Below are 23,077 nucleotides of genomic sequence, written 5' to 3' on the forward strand. Positions count from 1 at the left end.
TGGTGAATGGTCTTATACGTACCTAAATCTGAAGCACACAGATGACAAAATCATAGCCTGAAAAACTGACTTAATGTGGTCTGGCCAGGTATCAGTTTGTACTTGGCAGTACACCTGTTGCCTTTTGCTCCTCTGACTAGTTTGCCACCAGCTTTATTGTGTGAGTCATTGGGTACTTTAGGAATCTTAACATTTTTATGCTGGTATGGTTCATTTCCATCATCACAGCAAATATTCTCACTGTTAAAATCTATTTGTTTCCTTTTTGATATTTTATTTTCCATAGATTTTCTTAATATCTTGTCATCTCTACTTCTGTCCAGATGTACATTTTCAGAACTTGTTTCAAGTCTTGCTCTTCCAACAGATGAAGGTACTCCCTCTGTGATGAAGGATGACAAAGGGAAAGGAATCATGATATTTAGTATTATAAACCATGAGACATATGAAATAATCATTAAAAAAGGACAGAGTATTTAAAGATATATTATTTGTAATATATTATCCTACTCAATTAAAGGTCAAGAAGTAGCAATATTATCACGTTAGTTTTCATTTTATTATGCTACCTCTCATCTCACACATGAATATCTATTTAAAATTATAACAGGCAAAACTGAATTATTTTCTAAATCCACTTAGATTACATTATATCATATTCCTATCCATAAATCTCTACTTAGATTCAATTTCTTAAACAAATCCAGGGCTAAGTCTTTCCATTTCTTAGTACTTTACAAAAATAATCTAGTTTTAACAAGGTAAAACAGTTGGTTGACTAGTTGTTCAAACAAAGTCAATTACCAGAGACTTCATTTTCCAAGTGAGAAGCACACAACGGCTTTGATGATAAATTAATATTCCATTTATTCTTGCTCATTATATAGTCATCCTTATAAGTACAAGCAAACTGTGATCTAATTAATGTCTGCCTCATCTGACAACAAAAAGAAAATATACAATTAGATTCTGTCTTACTTTTCATTTAGCTATATACACACTCCCCACTGATTGACACAGAATAGGCTATTCTTACAAGACCCATTAGTCACCAGGAACTTTTAACTTTATTTTGTTTAGTTTTCAAACTCATTCATTGCTATGACTGTCTTCTCAGTTCTTTTTAGCAATACTAGATTTATCCATATATATAATATTTTTATAACAGTTCTAAACTTCAACTTTATACTCTTGAGAGGTTTTGTAACATTCCTTTGGGCTGCTTTGTAGTGACTATTATGATAACTGAAGTAATAATACATACATAAAATCATAAAGGGAGTTCTATATTTTATTAAAAAAGGAGCATAAGAGAAATAAGTGTAAGCACATGTGATTAAAGAAATTGGTGGAAGGAGAAATACTATGAAAAAAATGGGAACTGAGAAGCTAAAAGAAACAGAAATAATATATACTTAGAAAGAGGAACACAAACAACATGGGAAGACCTATTTGGGAAAACCAGAGTTTTTAACTATATCATTCCAGATAGACTCAAAGAAGAGTTTTAATGGTCAAAAATTTAAAATATGCACTTGCATTTAAACTCAGATAAAAAAATGAAAGCCCAACTTTCTCATAAACAGAAGATAATCAGACAGATAAAGTTAATTCTAAGTGGGGTGTGGTCCTAACACTGAGGCTAAAGTAGGAGGATCAAAAGTTGAAGAACAATCTGGATTGTATTCTGAGACACTGGATGGCAAGGAGGTAGGAGAGAGGGAAAAGAGAAAGTCAATTTAGGAAATAGGACAGGAAAACAAGCAGTTTGGAGATGTATTCTGCAAGTATAAGACTTCTGAACTATTAGAGGGTTAGGAAGACACTTCAGAGCAACATAGTCTACACACATAGCTTGGATATCATCAATTACAGTTGGTCCATAACCATTAATTATTATGGGGATTTCTCCAAATCATTAGAAGATACCCATATCTTTTTAACACCTCAAGTTATAGTTATATTATGCTGGATATGACTTAGAGTACTTACTGGTTGAAATATAACTACATACACTCAGTAATTAATTACCTTTTACTTTATGTAATTAGAGACCAGTGTTTCAATTCACTCAGATATTTGTCAAGATGATGGCAATAAAATCACTGACCACAGTTTAAAAGATATGAGAATAGCCAGCCTCCTTTCCAGCTGCTTCATAAAAGCAAATTTTATTTAGAGTAAATTTTATTTACGGTTAATGAAAGCCATACTCATATTAGTAAAAATTGTATTCCATATTTTTCAATGAAAAAATAGACAACTGGAGATTTTTAATCACGAAGATACAAAAAGGTGTAAAAATTCATAAAACTCATGTTACAAGGCAGTGTGTTCTTATAGTAATATAGACAGGCACAGGTGAGAAAAAATGATTAACCATGAAATACATATCAAAATACAAAAAACAAGCATCTTTCTCCACTGCATGGCCAGACCCTTATTTGTTTATGTGTATATGTGTCCATCCCCTTATCTCAAACACCAAAGCACAGGGGTATAGATATATCAATATATATATGGGGACAATCATATGATATGTATGCTCACTCTGGAGATCTACTATAGACACTGGATGGCTATTATGACACAGATGAAGTGTGTATGCCTATAAAATAAGTTCTACTGAACCAGGTTTCTCAAGTCCAGGCCAATACTAAAAGGATAATAGAATGTAGCTAGAAACAAGGACTTATCATTAATTAGTTTCTTCGTGTAATTATTAAAACAGTGTAAGCTACAATGCCTTGCATTTATAATTTGAAAGGGAATACTTCTCCTTTGTTCTTAAAAGTTGAATTATTCTGCACAAGATTAGTGGTCACATAGAATAGAGATTACTTCCTGTTGAAAATTTTCCAAATCTCTATGTGTATTTGATTTGGAATCTCAAATAAGTAAAACAATTCCCCTTTGAAAGTGCTTTTGAAGTACTAAACAACTCAAAATAATGTCTAGATTCATACAGGGCTGCTAAAGTCACATGAGAGGAATGGATTCAAAGTTTTCTTTTGTGGAGAGATCTCCCTCCTTTGGGAAGACTGCTTTCCACAGTGAAATTCCAACAAACTTCAGGCTTGCCAAGCATTGGAAATGTCCTTTGCCATAGTTCTTTTTAAATTTAAATTATTAGGAGGTTCCCAGTTAAAGGAAAATAGTACTCACATAGGAAAGCCTGACTCTAGTTAAAGCACTGAAAGGCATAGACACTTGAGTTAGATACATTAAGAAAATGAAAGTCACCGCATGGGTGGAGCACGCCCGTAATCCCAGCACTCGAGGAGGCAGGTACAGGCGGACCTCTGAGAGTTCAAGGCCAGCCTGGTCTACAAAGTGAATCCAGGACAGCCAAGGCTACACAGAGAAACCCTGTCTCCAAAAACCAAGAAAAGAAACAAAGAAAGGAAGGAAGGAAGGAAGGAAGGAAGGAAGGAAGGAAGGAAGGAAGGAGGGAGAGAAGGAGGGAAAGAAGAAAGGAGGGAAGGAAGGAAGGAAGGAAGGAAGGAAGGAAGGAAGGAAGGAAGGAAGGAAGGGTAGGTAAGCTACCTCTATACAATTAATAAGTTTGAAATAGGAAACTATCCCCCAAACACCTGTTGACTATGTATCTTAAATAAATTATTCCAATTTTTTTATTCTTACATTACCACATTTTCAAAAGAATAGAGATTTTATATCTTTTGAAACATATATAAAATGTCCTTATGTAAAAATTTGTACATATATAAAATAATCTATTTTGTTATCAGAGATAATTCCATTAGACAGTTAAACAGAAAAAAAGTCTTCTAAGCAATGGCAGTATAATTTTTTTTTTTTTTTGAGAAAAAAGGGTTTATTTGGCTTGCACTTCCACAGGGTGAAGAGAATTGCCATCCCTTCCCTTGTGGAAATAATAGTAGAGATATTACAAAACTTCAAATTTCTATGCTGTAAGGGATTATTCTTTTTTCTTTATATTTTATTTGTTATTATTATCATTTATTACAATTTATTCAATTTGTGTCCCACCTGTGGCCCCCTCCTTCATCTCCTCCCAATCCAGTCTTCCCCTCCCTCTTTTCCCCCTATGCCCCTCCCCTAGTCCACTTGGAGAGGGGAATGGGAGGAGATGAGGGAGGGAGGGAGGGTGGGATTGGTAGGGGATGAGGGAGGGAGCTACAGCTGGGATACAAAGTGAATAAACTGTAACTAATAAAAAAAGAAAGAAGGAAAAAATCTCCTATTTCTGTGTACTCAATAATACTATAGCTCTGTTATCTGGTAACCAGGAGTAGATTGGTACTGCATCTCTGCATCGGATAACCAGCACTAGATCGGTACTGCATGTCTGTATCTGGTAACCAGGACTAGATTAGTACTGCATATCTGTTACCTGGTAACTGGGATCAGGTATGTACTGCATCTCTGTACCTGATTAAGGACTAGATTAAGTCACTAAATCAGGCCAAGCTTCTCCCTGCTGAGACTTTAGCTTCTGTTGGTTGGCCATGTTAAAGCGCACTGAAACGTCTAACAATACTTTTGTTGTTTGTTCTCAGTGATTACTTTTGAGGGGTGTGTGTGTGTGTGTGTGTGTGTGTGTGTGTGTGGACACGCGCGTGCACGTGCAGCTGCTCTTACCCAACCTGGCATTGGTGGAAGTCAGAGGTTGATGCTACTTTGTTTTCCTCAGTCAGGTTATCAACTTAATTTCTGAGACAGGGTGTCTCACTAAGGCTGGAGATTGGCCATTTGGCTGAGCTGGAGAGCCAATGCACCCCAGGATCCCCCTGTGTAGCCCTGCCCTGCCTGCCTCCCCTCCCAGAGCTAAGGCACAGGAGCAAGCCACCATGACAGCTTTGCCTTGGATGCTGAGAACCTGGACCTGAGCCTCTCTGCTTGCACAGCAAACCCTTTACCAACTGAACCATTGTCTCAGCCCCAATTTCTTAGTTTTAATTACTTTTAATTCATTTTAGGAAGCAAAGGAGAGAGGATTCTAAGAATCAATCTCAATGCACCTATTTAATTTGGATATGTTTTCAAATTCACAGGCTAAACTTGGTTATCTAAGAAACACTTTTCTAACACCACAAGACTAGGACTGACTGCTTATGGAGGCCACAGAATTACAGAGTGGATAACTTTCTTACACAACTAATAACTAAATTTCACTGTGCATAGTGTCCCTTGTTTTAAGACTCCCATACCTTCTGGATCGGGTGGTTTCCACTATTAAGTAGGTAAACACATATACAATACAGATTCATTGAAACGGTAAAAAGCCCTGAAGACATAGTAGAAAAAAGACGCATCTACGACCTTTCAGTTGAGGTAGACATGCACGGTGCTGGCAAATCTGGGATGGAAGGAAGAAAACCCAGCATATACAGAAGTCTAAGAAGGCTAACTAAATGTGCCCTTTAACATCCTCTAACAAAAAATAATGGTAAAGAAGTGAAAAAAATATTCTCAAAAGGTCTGCCTATGTCAGAACCATTGAGGTTTAGTGGGAACCTTCCAGTTTCCTTCACAGGGGAATTTATTGAACTATCAGATGCAAGTTTCCTGATAGATCACAGTATGAAGTGAAAGTTGAAGACCTAATTTTATGACCAGAGGAGTATCCATGTATATTTATGAATAAGAAAATGCAAATTTAAGGAGAATTAATTTTGTAATATTGAGTAACTGTTAGAATATTAAAGTAATAATTATATCATAAATATAATATTGATTTGGTTATATGACACCAAGTGCAAAAACTCTAAATCTTCTAATATTTTCCTCTTTTAAAATGCTTTAAGTAGTTCAAGTCTAAATCACATATAATTCCCACAACAACAACAACAAAAACCAAAAACCTCACTACAACTTTATACCAAAACAGCAAAGGAAACAAAAACAAAAAAAAAACCCATTGCAATAAGTGGTTGAAGTACGGTTTTACCATCACTCTAGGAACAAATATTAAACTGTTTCTTGTTATTTCCAACAAGCACTCTGCCTGGCTGTGCATCAGTTATATGTGTGGCTAAACTGATGACTTCCACATTTCGCGTTGCAAGGGCTACTTCTGATAAAGCATAACTATGAATCTTAATTCTTTACTGTCTTTTAGTTTCAGAGCTGTGTAAACTACACTGACTCCACTGTGAAGTAACAAAGCAACCTAAGTTCAGCTTCATGGTTTTGCAATCTGGACATAAGGTAACGTATGGTCACTGTAATAGTAGACAACATCCTTCTAAAATCTGTTTGCATCCATGTACATGATGCTAAATTAAATGCTCTTTTCTATTTTTCTAACACACATAAATTTGTTTTCATTTCATAGTAATTAGCTGATCCTTGAGAACATGCACAATCCCAATCTACATTCTAAATATTTGTTCTTATGCCCACAGATAAGTGCAGTCCTCATCACTTGCCAAGGAAACTGCTCTTTGCAACAGAAAGAGACCACTAAGGAAACCAATCAGAATGGAGAGCTGTGGAACCTGATCCCAAGGACTACATCTACAACACAACTTCAGCAACTAAGGCTCAGGGGTCAATGGAGTAGAGAGGGCAGAAAGAATTTTTGGAGCTGGAGGATTAGGGAATTTGTTGTGAGATTGTGTCTCTTAAGAATGTTAGAATCAACATTCATAAAGTCTCACCAACATGACTGCCTAAACATGGCCAGCACAAGGATGACAGCAGCAGACAAGCTAGCACAAATGAGAGCAGGGAGGGAGGCAGGAGGCAGATCTCAAAGGGCATCTACCCTATACATAGAACTACAGGCAACTCAGGGATGCTGAACGTGGGAAAAATAGTTTTCCCCAGGGAAAAGTACACAATACCAAATGGTCAGCCATGAAGGTAAATACAAACATACAAACAAGGGACATTATAAAGCCTAAAGAGGTTTACATTAATATATGTGTATGAATATATATATATGTATATGTGTATATATATGTACATATATATATACTCATATATATATATAAAATAACAATTAACAAATAAGAAGCCAGGCATTAATTATTAACAACTACCAATAAGCAATAGAAAGATGATACTAAAGAATAGCACAAGTTACAGTTATTTTTTTTCTGTTATTTCAAGATGAAAAATCGTTTTGATAATTTAAGGCTATTTTTGACTTTATATAAAAACTTTTAACAAATTAATAATTACCAATATAAAACATGTATTATATGCCCAACATATAGTAGTTACTAAATAAAAGTATATTCCTTTAAAACATAAAACCAAAAAACTTTAAATGTTTGGATAAACACATTATCAACTAGTCACAAATGCTTTACTGGAAAATCGGGAAACCTATTTCAAGTTAAGTTAAAATATAAACAACCATTAAGAAACAATGTGAAGATTCTCTCATCTGAATCTAAAAAGATCTACCATTATGTCTTCAAAAAGTATAGTTTGAATTATATATATTATATATATTATTATGTATTACATGTTATATAATTAAAGTTATATATTTTATATATAAACTTTATTCCTCCTTTCACTGATCCAATAGACATTGGCGTAACATTTATAACAGCAACTGCTTGTTTCCTTCTTTCATTGTAGTTCCAGTAAATTAATAAACCACAGATAGGTCAAGATTATATAAAAGCAATGTTTTCGTACACAAACTGTCATTGCTCATTTTTCATTTCCTTCTAATTATGTTATATAAAATGCATAATTACAATATCCAGTCCTGTTTCATATATTTATTTCTTTCAAAATAAAACAATATTTATCATTTTATGATTAACCTTTATTATACCTTATTTTTTTCTGTTTGCAATGATTTATGGATTCTCTCTCTGAGGGGTTTAATTGATGTATTATTCACTTGTGTAGGAGATCTAAGTAAAAAAACAAAACAAAAAAAAACATATTAATAAGGCTTGAATGTTTCTGTCCTTTCAACTCTCATAGTGACATTTAATCTGCAGTGAAACAATATTAAGAGAGCAGACCTTTGGAAGGTGCTCAGGTTAGTGATTTGGACTAGTATAAGAGGTTGAGAGCCTACTTAGCCATTGCTGCCATATGAAACCGTATGGCCAGGTGCAATTAATGATGAGCAGGCCTCTACCTATACATGGCAATAAGTCTGTTGACCCTTTGATCTTGAATTTCTAGCCTACAGAACTATGAGAAATGAATTTGTTATTCATAAATTACCCAGTCTACACTACCCTTTTTGTTGCAACTCAAATGAACTATGACACTCATTAGCCAGAGTAGCTTCTAAACTAGTTTTCCCCTTACTCTCATAAGCATATTTACAAGAAAAAAAAAAACCTGCCATGTACTGTATTTAACCACAAAATAAATGTGACTATAGTTGGAGACAAGGATTTGAAAAGAGAGCTGCAGCTAAAGGAGCTCCTAAGGGGCAAATGCCTGGTAAGAAAGGGGCAGCAGAGAGTGAACAATATGAGAGAGCACACGCTAAAAACAGGTCATGTAAGAAAAACAAAACACACTGGCATCTTCTGACAGGCAAAGTTATGCCTGTGCCACCGATGCTGCGCTTCACCTCACACTAGGTTTCTGTTGTTTAACAGCCCTCTGTATCAATCTATGCTGTTTAGTTTGCTGCCCGAGCAACACCAAGGTCTTTGCATAACACAACATTCACTTAGCAAGGCAGCCAACAAATGCCGACTCAGCTACTGTGGCATGTGTGCTTCATTCTGTCCTTACTCAGCATAGCAATCAATAAAGAATGAATTCAAGTTTGGGAAAAGAAACCTTTGCTACTTGTTAAATGAGCTTTCTTCAGCATATTTTGCAATCAATCTCAAGTCTCAATTCCTTACTTAGACAGTGGGGATATTACTAAAAGGAATGGCTTTATGGGCTCTGATCTAACAAAGTTCTTGACACATACCAAAACAAATATTTTTTTTTCACAGTAAAACACTGAAATGAAAACAACAAAACCACCTGCTACACTCTTAAATGCTGCAATACAAATACTATGCTCCAGTGAAAGATCCAGTCTTCCTTTAACTTTTGTTTGCTTTGTCCACATCATCCAGCTACTTCTAAGTTTCATAAGTATAAATTCCTCTGATAATCAGCAAGGTATTTTTATATTTAAAAAAAAAAACCTTCACACTACTACTCACACACATATAGAAATTACACACCTAAAGAGTGTAAGGAGAGAAGGTCCATGGTGAGGAACTGTACTTCCGTCATTATGTAACAGCTCTGCTCTGTTTCTGGTGGGGGCACTAGCTGCATCTTCATCCAAGAGAACCAGTAAAATTTTCACAGCATCTCTGCCACAGTATGCGGTGTCATGGTTTATGGCAAAAGATTTTGGCTAGAATAAAAATTAATTTTAAAGTATACATAATAATCATCCAGCTAGGTGAGTCAGCTACACATTTCTATTTCAAATGCCACTCTTTTATTGCTGAAATCAGAGAAAATCAGCTATAAAAAGTGGATATAAGATATGTAGACATTTTTCCCTTCAGCAACACTATAATCAATCTTACCGGTTTTCAGATACATAAGAATATCATATAGGTATATATGTAAGAATATCATATTCTGATGTGAATGACATTAGGCTTTAAGAGAGAAAAAGTCGAATCACTATCTAGTTAGGCCTCAACCCCAAGAGTTTATGTCTTAATCTCTGTGTAGCTGTTATCTTGTACTTAGAGAGATGGGGTTCTGGCAATCCAAAACAAACTCACATGCGCTTAAGGTCTAATCAAGAGCCAGAAGTGGTGCTGCACACCTACAACCCAGCACTGGGGAGGTGGACAGAGTCTGAGCTTAAGACTAGAGCTAGTGACATAAGACAAAGACCAGCCTGCTCAAAAAAAGAAAAAAGAAAGATTTAATCACGTGAAAAGTTACAATTAGTCTATGTTTTAAGCATTACTTTAAGAAACTAAAGTTTCAAAGGTGAAACCCACTACGTTCAAAGATACCACTGTCCCCTCAATAAGATAAGTCATCAAAAAGCTGCATTCGAATGCTGTGACATTTCTAATATGCATATACACCAAGTGGCAGAAGCACTTAAGAGTCAACAGTGAGAGTTCTGTGGAGTCCCAGGAGACAAGAAGGAGCTTCAGAAACCAGTAAAGGAGAGGGCTAGGTACCTAGGTGAGAAGGAGGCACCCCAGCAAAAGAGCCTGAAGAAACTCTGCATCCCATGCCCCGATGTTAGGGGCCAGCCTGCTACAAAGATAAAGCCTCTTGCTTTACTACGAAAGTACAATAAGCTCATTTGGATTTTAAAAAATCAACAATAGCAATGTGTAAATTATGTATTAGTGTAAAATTTGTCAAATATGGGCATGGCTTCAACAAATTAAGAGACTGTAATAAATTACTTTTGAAATGAAATGGTCTGAACTAAACAGTACTAGAAATAAAGAAAACAGATTAAGAAGGGAGAACTGGAAAATGTAGTAATTAGAGAATAAATGAATGCGGAAGGTGATACATGACAATGCAAAATTACATACAAGCACATAAGAACATAAACCCTTGGGGATTTTTGTTAGGTTTCAAATATCTTACTAATTAGGTACACTACAGGACTGTGAGAAGATGCTTAACTTCTCTATGTTCAAGATGCACCCCCAGCAAAAGAGGAGCAGTGAAACTGCCTTGCCCAGTCGTGTGAAGACACTGTGCCTACATATCATGGCTAATCTTTCAGAGTCTTCCGTGGCAGCTGTGCTGGTGCCGCAGCATTTGTCAGTGTGGTTTTGGATTCTTTTCTCTACGTGGCAGCTTGAGCTACCGGATGAGCTGGAGTGTGCAGGTATGCCCAGAGTCAAGCCAAGAGTCTCCCATGACCTGGTAGTTACCACAGCGTACATCAGCATCAGCAAGTGCCACTCTGCTGATAGGACCTTCACAGGGTGCTATTTGACAGTACTTTCAAGATTTGTGACTTAGCAGAAAACAGAAAACTAACAGGTGGTTTGTGCTGGGATTTTGTCTGCCTACAAATGGGAGACTGGCACTGAGTGACCTGAGATGGTGGTAGTTACTGGCTTACACTTAAGTACCTCCCCTGTGCTTTGTGCCAAGACAGTCACTCAAAATGTGGCATGCACATAAAATAACTGAGGTAGACTCCCAGAATGTTCCGCATGATGCCTTGGAACGAAATCGAAGAACACACATTTCTATAGGAAAACAGATAAAAATGATCACCAAGGCCTCTAGATGAAAAGATGAATAAACAGCAAAAGTGTTTCTTCATGCACTGCCTGCTACAGTGACACCTAATGACAAGGTTCTCTGTTGACCACATAGCATCATGATACAGACAGACACAATGGTTTTACATGTGTAATTCCAGCATGAGAAAGCTATGCTAGGAGCTTGAGGCCGGCCTGGATTGCATAATGAGTTCCAAACCAACCTGGTCTATAAAGTAAGACTTGGTCTCAAACAAAAACAAAGAAAGAAAAGAAAAAAGATAGACCTGCTATAATACACACTCTAAGGTTCTGTTCTGTATTTAAAATAATGGTAGCTCACTTCTGTAGTAATTATTAAAACTTACTATCAACATAAGGAAATCAAGGAAGAAGTGTATACTATATAGGAGTCCCAAGTAAAAGGGAGATTGACTTGTAATCAACTGGAAATGGAGTTATTATAAAAGTTATGTAGCTCTATAAATGAAAATTAAACTTCTGACTACAAAACCTGTTCTAATGGGACTGTTGCTATCCTGCAGAGAAATGGGGCCAAAAACCAGACTACTATTATTTTACAAAGCAGAAAGACACACAGGGTATATACTCACTCATATAGACATATAACATAGGATAAACCTACTAAAATCTGTACATCTAAAGAAACTAATCAAGAGAGAGGACCCTGACTAAAACGCTCAATCCCCATTCCAAAAGGCAAAGAGGATGGACATCAGAAGAAGAAGAAAACAGGAAACAAACTTGGAACCTATCACAGAGGGCCTCTGAAAGGCTCTGCCCTGCAGACTATCAAAGCAGATGCTGAGACTCATGGCCAACTGTTAGGCAGAGTGCATGGAATCTTATGTAAGAAGTGGGAAATAGTAAGATCTGGAGAGGACAGGAACCTCACAAGGAGAGCAACAGAACCAGAAAATTTGAACACAGGGGTCTTCCCAGAGACTCAATACTCCAACCAAGTACCAGCATGGAGGTAACCTAGAACCCCTGCACAGATGTAGCCCATGGCAGTTCAGTGTCCAAGTGGGTTCCATAGTAATGGGAAGAGGGACTGCCTCTGACATAATCTGATTGGTCTGCTCTTTGATCTCCTCCCCTTGAGGGGGGAGCAGCCTTTCCAGGCTACAGAAGATGACAATGCAGCCATTCCTGATGTGACCTGATAGACTAAGATCAGAAGGAAGGAGAGGAGGACCTCCCCTATCAGTGGACTTGGGGAGGGGCATGCGTGAAGGGGAAGGGAGGGTGGGACCGGGAGTGGAGGAGGGAGGGACTTATGGGGGGATACAAAGTGAATAAAGTATAATTAATAAAATTTAAAAAACAGAAAAAAAAGAATTATTGAAAAGTTGTCCTAAGTGCTTTAAGTATTCAGTGCTGAAAGAGACACTAGAGATTATCCAATGCCTTATTTCAACAAATACATTTTCCCCAAAGATGAAGTTGAACATAATCCTATTAAGAAAATTAAATTTGATGGTGTCATCTTAAAGCACAGAAAATACATCTTCTGACTTAAGTAGCAACAGCAAACAGTTTCTGCAATGAACAGAAGAGATTATGTTTTGTTCAGAAAGAGAACAAAGAATAAATCCATTACCAGTGCAGGACTGAGGCTGGTGGAGCTGACAGCTACATCTTCTTGAGAACTGATAATATTTTTAATCCTCAAATTCAAATCCTGAACAACTTCCTCTACTGCTTTATAAAAAGGATCCTCACTGCTGTGGCCTTTGATCAGCTGCATCTTTATCACTGATAATATCCGACCCCCTGCAAGGCTGGAAATAGAAATAAGAGTGTGCTTGTAATAGTTTTGTGAATGACAGAATGCTTAAAAGCTTGAAAACTTATTTCTCAGTGCTAATCAACACCTCTCAAAGAACATAACTTTGATATCAGAGATCAAATAACAACTCATTTAAAGAAAAAAAATAAAAACTATGAGGAACAAAATAAAGTTTTTCTAAAACCCAGCATGACACAAGTTACATCTTCCTTAATTTGAAAGCTGTATGTGTGTAATATGATGACAGATCGGATGAATTTCTATATAGCTGAAGTATATATACATTCCTATATACTTAGAATATGTATCTGTACACACCACTAAGACAACAAGGACAGTCACCTCTCATTGAATGCCTAGAATGTTAATCTTAAAATCAACTCAATAAGGTGCTATTGAGTCTCATAAAGAATAAATAACTTGTCCTAGATTACATGGTGTTCCAGCACGGGAGGAGGAAAGAAGGCTTATCTGAAACAAACACTATACCACCATACACGAAGGGTTTTTATACACAGAAGAGGAAATTAAGCAAGTCAATATTGACCCAAAGAAAACCAAACCCTAACCCACCTATGGCCAATAGACCAGTACTTTTCAAAACCTGAACTCACTGCTTCTTTATTTGCCTGAGTTTGGGTTGCAGCTTCTACTCTACAGAACTGGTAAAGGTCCAGTTTGAGAAAGGCACAAAATGGATCTTGGTCTGCTCTGAAGAAGAAATTAAAGGTGTCCAACAACAGAAGAAGGCTTTCTGTTGAAGTCACAAATTATCACTGAAAGGGCTGTGCCCAGTAAGACATGTGTGGTGTGCTGTGCAGTCATGGCAGCTCTGCCTCTCTCTACCTTGGACATGCTATTAAGCTTCTCTTTTGTAGTAGCATAAAGGAAAAGCTATGAGCTGATGCTTTCATCCACAATACCTTACCACCAGATTATACATCTGTCAGGTATTGTAACAAGTACATGAAGTATGATTGATCAGGTAAATATTTGGTCCAAATAGAAAGGGAAATTTATGAGCCAATCATAGAGAACGGGAAGTCTGATGGCAACACGTTAGCTCGGTCTTTCCCACATTTCCTGTCAGTAGAATCATATTCAGTTTTGTTTGAAACAGCAACTCCTGATTCTAGCTCACTAAATCACTTTCTCTGAGAAGGGTACTATGTCACTCTATTGGTAGCACAGGTGACTTTTAGGCTGGAGCAATGTGGGAAGCATTTCATGCAGAAATCAGCTCTGAGAGAAGAATCACACTTAACAATCTTCAAACACCCATCTCCACTCGAAGGCAGGACTAAAACAGAAGAGGACTGATGTTGATGAGTACCAGAACCCTGCTCTACCTGAAGACTGCAATAATAAAGCACTCTGCATTTCTTTCTACAGAATAAGCCTTTATTTTTATTACTTAATAAAAGCTTCATATTTATTTGGTTTTCTAACTGTGCCTTAGCACTTCCACAATGGTTGGCTGTTCTTCCATAAGGAAGCTTATGAAACCATAGGCCTTACAATGTGCTTTTTTTGGTTTTATTTCTGGCAATCTCATAGGGACTTTAGGCCTCACAGGGTAACCTCTTGAAGTCTGTATAATATAAATATAAGCATAATATGACAATGAATAATTCTGTTTCCAAGCGTCTAGGACAACCTAGTTTTGTTAGAGGCTGTATTGTCAGAAAGTCTCTGATGGCATGCTAAATGCTATACATTAGAGTACCCCTAATCACAGTCCTAGAAAAAGGCAGTCTGTGTTTCTAGGGTTTTTAATTATAGAAAATTTAATTCATTGTTACATTACTATTTGTAATATAACAGTATTTAAGGGATTGAATTTATATTACCATGGTCCATATTTTAAGTACACTTCTCACTGGTCAGACTAGAGGAACATCTTCAAATATCCCTGCTCTTTCTCTCTGAAAAGAACTAACAAGAGCTGACATGGCTGAGTGCTAAGTAAACAGGATAAATGGCCTTTCCTAAAGGCCATTGTTTTGTTTTCAGTCTTGTCTTCTGAAGTAAAGTACTGAGAGAGCACAAAGGAGAGAATGGGAGACAGAGAGCTCCGAGTTTGATAGAACCCTCAGGATCCCTCAGTTACTACCATTCTCATTTAGCCTTTTTACTTTCTAATTTGGGAAATTTTTTCCTAAAACTGCTCCTACAGAAATAAGATTGTTTTGAATTTATTCATTATATACAGAGAAACACTCAAATGCTTCTGCTTATTTTAATGTCTTCCTTTTAGAATCTTTGAATTTTTTACCAGCACAATCATATCATAACCAAATAGTTGTATTTCTTTTAGTTATTTTACCTACCATTTATTTGAATTGTCCATCAACTACTGTGCTAAAAAGAAATGATGATGGCAGGAACTCTCATGTGAATCTTAAATTCAATGCTAAAACATTTTATAATAGCTAGGTTTTCACAGGAATCCTTGCGTCAGATGACACCATCCTCATTCTTAGTTCATCTTCACGCTGAGAGAGCACACTGCTGGGTGATTATATGCTCCTACTAGACCTGCAATTTAAGCTGACCCAATACTGTCCCATAGTATTGTTAGTGGCTATACAAAGAAAATTTTCTCTGGGTTGGAGAGTGGATAAAATGCTTATCACACAAGCATGAGTACCTGAATTTGATCCCAGCATACATATAAAAAGCCTGGTGCAGTGGAGTGCACCGGTAATCACAAACCTAGAAACTGAAGACAGCAGATCCCTGGGCTCACTGGCCAGCTCTCACAGCCTACTCTAGGCAAGAGCCAGATGCCAGTGACATAAGGTGGACAGCTCCTACGGCAGTTGATCTCTGGCCTCCACAAACATGCCCACGCTTCTCCCACACACATATATTCACACTCACTCACACACTCAAGAGAGAGAGGGTGAGAGAAATACACAGACACACACCACAAAATGTAATCTCCAGATTATCTGGTCCCCTATTTGACTTGCTCCATTTTTCACTTGTCTCTCTGACTTTTCTTTACCTGAATCTTAGCCTGTATTTTTATCATATTTGCCTGATCATTAAAGCACAAAGAAGCATTTAAAAATGTTATCCAGCATTATTGACTTTTTGTCAATGAAAAGACCATTCTGAAGAACTTGCCTACCTTACTTCTGTAAGCAGAGGTCCAGCCTGTTCTAGGACTTTTTCCCTTCACTTATATAAAAACTTTCTTGTCAGCAATTACATTAAACTTCTATCTCCTCTAAAAAATAGATAAAGTGGATGAAATGCACACAAAACTGAGCCATAGTAGCAGGCTGGCACTTTCTGCTTTTTCTGGAAAGTATTCTTCTGAAAGTATTGTGGTAATAAAGTCTATAAAGTACTTTTGTTTCATTAATTTGTAAAAATTGTTTACAGTACAGACTGTACATAAATTATATACATATATTATAGCTATGTATATAATATATATAATTATACATAAAAATTATACATATATTCTTAAGTCATTCTAAGTTTCACTGAGGAAGAATATAAAAGCCATGATTTACATACAGACATCAGTGATGTGAACAATGTGGCTTGGCAGTGACAAGCTGCTACTACTACGCCTAAAGGATGGTGAGGTGTTTAGATGATGCATACTTACCTATAATTACATGGTGGTTAGCTATCAAAGCACTAGAAATGACAAATCTGTACTCAGTCCTTTTGGAATAAAACTAGCATTAGTTGATCATAGTGTTTGGTTAGGGCTATTAAGGATGACTATTAAAAAACTGACAGCTATAGAATACACTATATGCATACATAGCTATTTTATATAGTGTATCAACATTTTAAACTAAGTGCTTTACAGTTACAAGTACTGAGGTCTTGTCAATAACGTTTGTGTAATTCCAATTTTGCTTGGTTTTCCCCTAACTAGACTACAGTTGTTGTATGAAATGCTATGCATATTATACCCTACATGAGTCCTCATTCTACCCAATGCTAAGTAGCCCTCTAACTGACAATGCAAATGCTAATGGGGAATTTTAGCACAGTAGCTATAGGTCACAGGACCCCTCCAATTTAAGGTATTATTGAGTTAGGCTACCAGCCTGATAAACATACTTTTTTATTAAAGATGGTCTTTTCAAGTAGTTTTCAGAATTATCCTTTTTATTGAAGTAGCTAGGTCAATTATACATGTTTATTAAAGTTACAAATTAAGCAATCAAAAACATTTTGGTAGAGATTAAAAGCATAAAATGTGAATGCCTTAGTTAAAAATTATAATAAAAATTTCAAATAATTTTAAGAAAAAGTTATTATTTCCCCCATTCCTTCTATAAAAACAAAATTGCTAAATTCTCAAGATAGTATAATGCACTGCCAGAATTGGAAAACAGGGAACAAGACAGGAGCCTACCACAAAGGGACTCTGAAAGATGCCACCCAGCAGGGTATCAAAGCAGATACTGAGACTCATAGCCAAACTTTGGGCAAAGTGCAGGGAATCTTATGAAAGAAGGGGGAGATGAAAGATCTGGAGGGGACAGGAGTTCCACAAAGAGAGCAACAGGACCAAAATATCTAGGGGTCTTTTCTGAGACTGATACTCCAATCAAGGACCATGCATGTATAGAACCTAGAACCCCTGCACAGATGTAGCGCATGGCAGCTCAGTGTCCAAGTGGAATTCCCTAGTAAGGGAACAGGGGTTGTCTCTGACATGAACTCAGTGGCTGGCTCTTTGATCACCTTCCCCCGAGCAGGAAGCAGCCTTACCAGGCCACAGAGGAAGACAGTACAGCCAGTCCTGATGAGACCTGATAGGCCAGAGTCAGATGGAAGGGGAAGAGGACCCTCCCCTATCAGTGGACTGGGGGAGGAGCATAGGAGGAGAAGAGGGAGAGAGAGTGGGATTGGGAGTGGACAAGGGAGAGGGCTACAGCTGGGATACAAAATGAGTAAGTTGTAATAAATTAAAAAATAAATTAAAAAAAAAAAGAATTATAAGACTTGCATTTCAACTATTAACCAAGTTTAGTACTCTGGCCACCAGCAAACATTCTGAACACTGATACTATGACTAATTTACATATTTCCTAGTAAACCCAGTCATTGGACTTTCTAGTGTCTGTTTGGTAATACGGTAACTTAATTCAAGCTGTTCCTTTTAGAACTCAAAGCTCTGAAGGTTTTTAACCCAATACTCCAGGCTACCTATGTTATGTGCTGGATTTACAAGATGAATAAAATCTCTTCAATGATACTAAAAGTATAGAGGAAATTTGAATGGAAGAATGGAAGGAAGAATAAGTTATTACAAAAGATAATTTTTGCTAATTTAGATAAACATTAAAAAGAGAATTTATACCAGAGAATTAAACTGTAGCTCCCAACTCCATCAGACTACAGTCCTCAGGCAGAAAATATAGTGATTCTGGCAATGAAAAGCACATAAAAAAAATAAATTGGTTGGAAGAAAATACTAATAAATAATATGAACAAATATTTTCATGTAAGTGATTACTTTTCATTTTACTAGATAAAGTATCTGGCTTTGCCATTATGTATTCAAGAATCTAATAATTATTTGCTTAAAATCTTTGAAAGTTAAATATGATTAAAGGTGCATAAGTGGTATCAAAACACTTCTGAAGTATTTTCAAACAAAACAGTAATTCACAATACATGAGACAGGTAATTTCCAGCCAAGTTAATATTCTGTAGCCATGTATTTAGTCTAATATATACCACAGGTATTCATTTAAAAGCTGTGTAGTAAGCTTAAAGTATAGCATTTTGAAATTCTTAACAGAACCAAACCAATTTATATAAACTGACATGTCCAAGACATTTTTCAGGTAAAAGTATAGCAAGGATTTTATGGTGGCACCTACTGGCAAAGCTCAGAAGTGCAGCCAGCTTAGCTAAAATGGCCTCAGGAAAAGCTGGCAGAGGACAAGGAGTGTCAAATAGCATTTCTCCATCCCCCCCCCCTTTTTTTCTATCTACCTATCTTTATTTTTCCTTAGACTGAAAGGTCATTATAGTACTTCCTTTATAAGAGAAGCACAAACTTGTCCTCAGATACAAGAATTACATATATCTTTCTATCTTTGTCCCTTAAGTTGTAAGGTGGGGAACAAAGAGGATAAAAAAAAAACAGAGGGAAAGGTAGGAGTTAGATTATACCCAGTTGTGCATATTGGCCAAGATTCTTGAGGTTTTCATCCTGTACCTAGTATGAAATCTTGAGGGTCTTTAATCACAGTACTATCAAAAGCCATTGCAGAAAGACCACACTGGCATTAATGCAATGACAGGACAAAGCAATGCAGAACTGGAGGCAGAACTCAGATAGGTGAAAAAGACCAGATAAAAAAGGATAAGGACTGATAAGTACAGAAAACTAGAAATAGGGTAGTAGTTACTGAAATTGAAACAAGATATATATTTTTTTAAAAGACAAACGCAGGCAGAGCCTTACAGACATCTAAGACTTAGACTTCGGTATCTGGAGGGAGGAAGGGCCAATCCTCACAGGTGGCAAACAGCTCTTCAGAGGAAGATGAAAATTTAAATTTGAGCTATTTGAGGCACCACCTCAGAGATGGCTGAAGATATGTCTTGGAAGCTTGGCACTGAAGTTGAGTTTCACCAATTACCAGATTGGAAAGAATTTACACATATGAAGTTAGAGAGGAAGAAAATCAGAGAATGGCATCAGATGTTACAAGAAGTTCTAAGACTTGACCAAATATGAGGAGTCCAAATACTCCAGATGGTAATAACTGCCAGATCACAGAGCATCACCGAGAGAATAGGGAAGGAGTGTGAGCTGCTCTAGAGTAAAAGCAGATTATCCTCTATTCTGAGTCAGAAATTGTGCCATGGCTGACATATCAGTGAAGACAACCCACAAACTCTTACCATATATAGTGCCTAGGAAGAAATATATCAAGACTGCAAGTAGAGAAGGAGGGAAATAAAGAATACTACCTTTCAGGAATCTGAACAAAAAGATGGAAAAGGAACTGAAACAGGAAACAGCTTGTCAGGTTATTTTTTACTGTCCTTACAGACTATGGCTAAAGTACAATTCAAGAAAAAGTGTAAAACTATAAGACAAAATGCATGTCCATTAAAGTAAAAGTCCACTAAGCTATCCACATCTGCTCACTGCAAGTTTATCCTTTAGAGTCAGCTCAGCTGAAACATTTTTCCAGGCATGCTTCCCTGACACCTTTATCTCAGTCTTCCACAGGCCAGGTCAGCCTCGGTCCTCACTGGACCTCTTCCACCTAGTACTGCATAAGTAGGGGATGGTTTTAGTTTTTAATAGTTTTACTATTTTGAGTTATGAAGAAAACAAAATTGTTTAGGTGGACTATTTAGACTCCCACTTGAAGACACTATTTAGACACCCACTTTGTCAGTGTCTCCCCCAGAAGATAGGGTAATTATTCATTATGACCGAACTGAGTATGTCAAATAAATGGTTACTAAGTTACAGAAATATATTCTCTCATCCTAGGTGCCTATAAAAGAAATGCATTTCTAACCAACCATATAATTCACCAAAATTTTAACAGATTCATTGAACTGAATGTATAAACTTATCTTGGCTCTCTCCCTAAGCCTCACTGAAATAAAAAAAAAGGGGGGGAGCAACCCAGATTTTTTAATGCGGACAGAAAAAGAAAATAGAAGACTAGAAAAAATTACTGGTAATGGTAGACATATTTCATCAAAGTATGAAAAGACAGAAAGCAGATAGATAAGCACTAACCACCCAAACCCCCCCAACAAAAAGAAAAAAAAAGATAAATGCAAGCCATGTAAGCCATGTTCACAGAGAATAAAGGAACATCAGTGAGAACCTCAGAAACTGAAGACCCTGTAGAGGGGCCTATGTTCAGGCAAGGAATGTTGAAAACTTGAGTGTGCATATGAAAGTGTTACCCTCCTAGATCCCCTCTTCCACCATGGCTTGGAAGGCAGGATCACTCGGAGGAGTAAGGCAGGCAGGACCCAGACCCAGGGGCAGCAAAGGTTGAAAATAAAGGGAGTAAAATTTTACACACTTCTCTGTGAGCTCAGTGTCAACAGAGCCCGTCAGAGGCCAGAACCACAACGGTCAGAGATTAAAGGATGGATGCTGTAGAAAATTTTGGAAAGATTCAAGGAAATGATGTCCAGTTATCTAATGTCTGCAGAGTCAAGTCCTAATAATAGGGCTGACTGCTCACCATGCTATCAGCAAACCACTACACAAAGCTGCTCATCAGCTTTACAGGGCTGCACTTCTGAGCAGGAAAAGAAGGGTTGGGATCACCATTGTCACAACATCTGAGAATATTCTAACATTGAACAGGACAAACAAAACTCTAGCCAATAAAAAAAAGAAAAAGAAAAAGAAAAAAAAAACCCTTAGATAAGCGAACACCATCTAGAAGGCAGATAAAAAGTTAATTCTTTTCTTCTTGCTTTTTTCCCCCCACCCTGAAGGAAGGTCTCACACTGGAGCCTTGCCTTGAGCTCAAGACAATTTTCTTGTACTGTGTACTTTTGTAAGTGCTTTGAACAAGTGTGAGTCATCACACCCAACTTAAATTAAATATGACTAATAATCTTAGAAAGATAAAATATGATAAGATCAAATAAAGTGAAATGTGAGAATAAGGGTATTTGTTTCCTGTTGGCTTTTATTTGTTATTAATCTTTTATTCTTACTGTTATGGGGAGAGGGCTCGAGGCATGCATGGACTCACGTGGCAACAGAGGGTTCTCCACATAGTGGAATCAACCCTTGTAGGTTCTCCTCTGACCTCTGTCCCCATGATGTGGCACACATGTGCACCCCATCCCCATCCACACAGGCACACATACATTAAATTAACAAAAAAAAAAAAGAAAAGAAATACAGAATTTGAATCTTGAAATGGAAGGAAGTTCCTCAGAATGAGATAACAGAATGTCTATCAGGAACTAGATTGACTAATTCAAGTCCAAGCTCTGCTACCTAATGACCATGTAATCAGGGCAAACTGCCTGATCCCCATGCTTCAGTCTCTTCATCTCTTAACTGAGAATAACAACATTATCTACCATGTGAGGCTTTATACTGACCAAGTGAGAATCTACACAAAAGAGTTGAAAACAAGGTCAAGTATGAAAAGGTTCAGTAAGTATCAGCTACGTTTACTTGAACAATTCTTTGGCTCACCAATCAAATGACAGCAATTTATAACTGCTAATACGTACAATCGACTCCAGCCCCCAAGAGTTACTATAAGCTGAACATATAGCATATTTATATTAAAAATGGAAGTATATCAGATTTTAAAAGAATGATTATATCTAATGTCACAATCCCAGAAAAACCAAAGATTTGAAGATGTAAAAAAATGAAAAATAGCAAAAACCAGAATATGAATTCATTATCTTTTCAATTTTCTTCCTCATTCCTGGTATTGGTTTCCTTCATTGTTAAGTAAAACACTTTAAAGATTCTGTTTCTTCCAGATAAAGATAAATAATACCCATCTTCACCAAACAAATTCAGTTGTAATATATCTTTGATTTCTCCCTCTCTCTCTCACACACACACAAATAATATCATGGCAAGGCAGGTATTTAGAGAGGAATGTCATGTAGCTATGATTTATTCGTTTTGGTATTTTATTTCTTCCACCTATGCTTTGGTCTGATGCTCGGTGATTTCAATATTACCTTCATTCCTACCTCCGATTCTGCAAACTTTTGGAGATAGGTTAACAACAAACATTTATAACTTATAAATTATTACCTTGGACTTGGTATCTCGCTGAGAATTTCATCTAACTTGTCAATGAAATGAATAAAGTCAGACAGCCCTTTTGCATGCGCCCACAAAGGATCTGCCGGCGAGGGTGCATACCCTTTGCCTCCAAGCTCTACTGTTCTAATAAATGATGTGGCCATCTGTGAAAGAAAGTGGATGACTTAGCAACTTTTAATGATTTTGAAGGTTAAACTACATTATAGTTAACGAAGCTGGTACATTTCCAAACCTAAGTATACAGCTACAATGAAGCACATTTCATGGATCATGTCATACTTTGAG

At 36.9% G+C, this 23,077-nt stretch overlaps 1 protein-coding gene across 2 annotated transcripts in view; it reads right to left on the reverse strand.

Moving 5' to 3' along the window:
• Positions 1-23,077, reverse strand: part of Parpbp (PARP1 binding protein) — a 51,940-nt gene that overhangs the window by 613 nt on the left and 28,250 nt on the right. Inside the window, exons 6-11 of one of the 2 annotated variants that reach the window (XM_021626918.2) lie at positions 22,781-22,935; positions 12,814-12,994; positions 9,159-9,337; positions 7,781-7,862; positions 805-937; positions 23-382 (exon numbers count right to left, since the gene is read on the reverse strand). In XM_021626918.2, the coding sequence (XP_021482593.1) occupies positions 51-382; positions 805-937; positions 7,781-7,862; positions 9,159-9,337; positions 12,814-12,994; positions 22,781-22,935 (1,062 nt within the window). In that variant the 3' untranslated portion in view covers positions 23-50. Of the gene's footprint in view, positions 1-22; positions 383-804; positions 938-7,780; positions 7,863-9,158; positions 9,338-12,813; positions 12,995-22,780; positions 22,936-23,077 lie in introns of those variants that run through there. The other variant, XM_021626920.2, reaches the window with a different exon arrangement.

Source organism: Meriones unguiculatus, chromosome 2 (genome assembly GCF_030254825.1).
Source record: "Meriones unguiculatus strain TT.TT164.6M chromosome 2, Bangor_MerUng_6.1, whole genome shotgun sequence".
NCBI classification, from domain to species: domain Eukaryota; kingdom Metazoa; phylum Chordata; class Mammalia; order Rodentia; family Muridae; genus Meriones; species Meriones unguiculatus.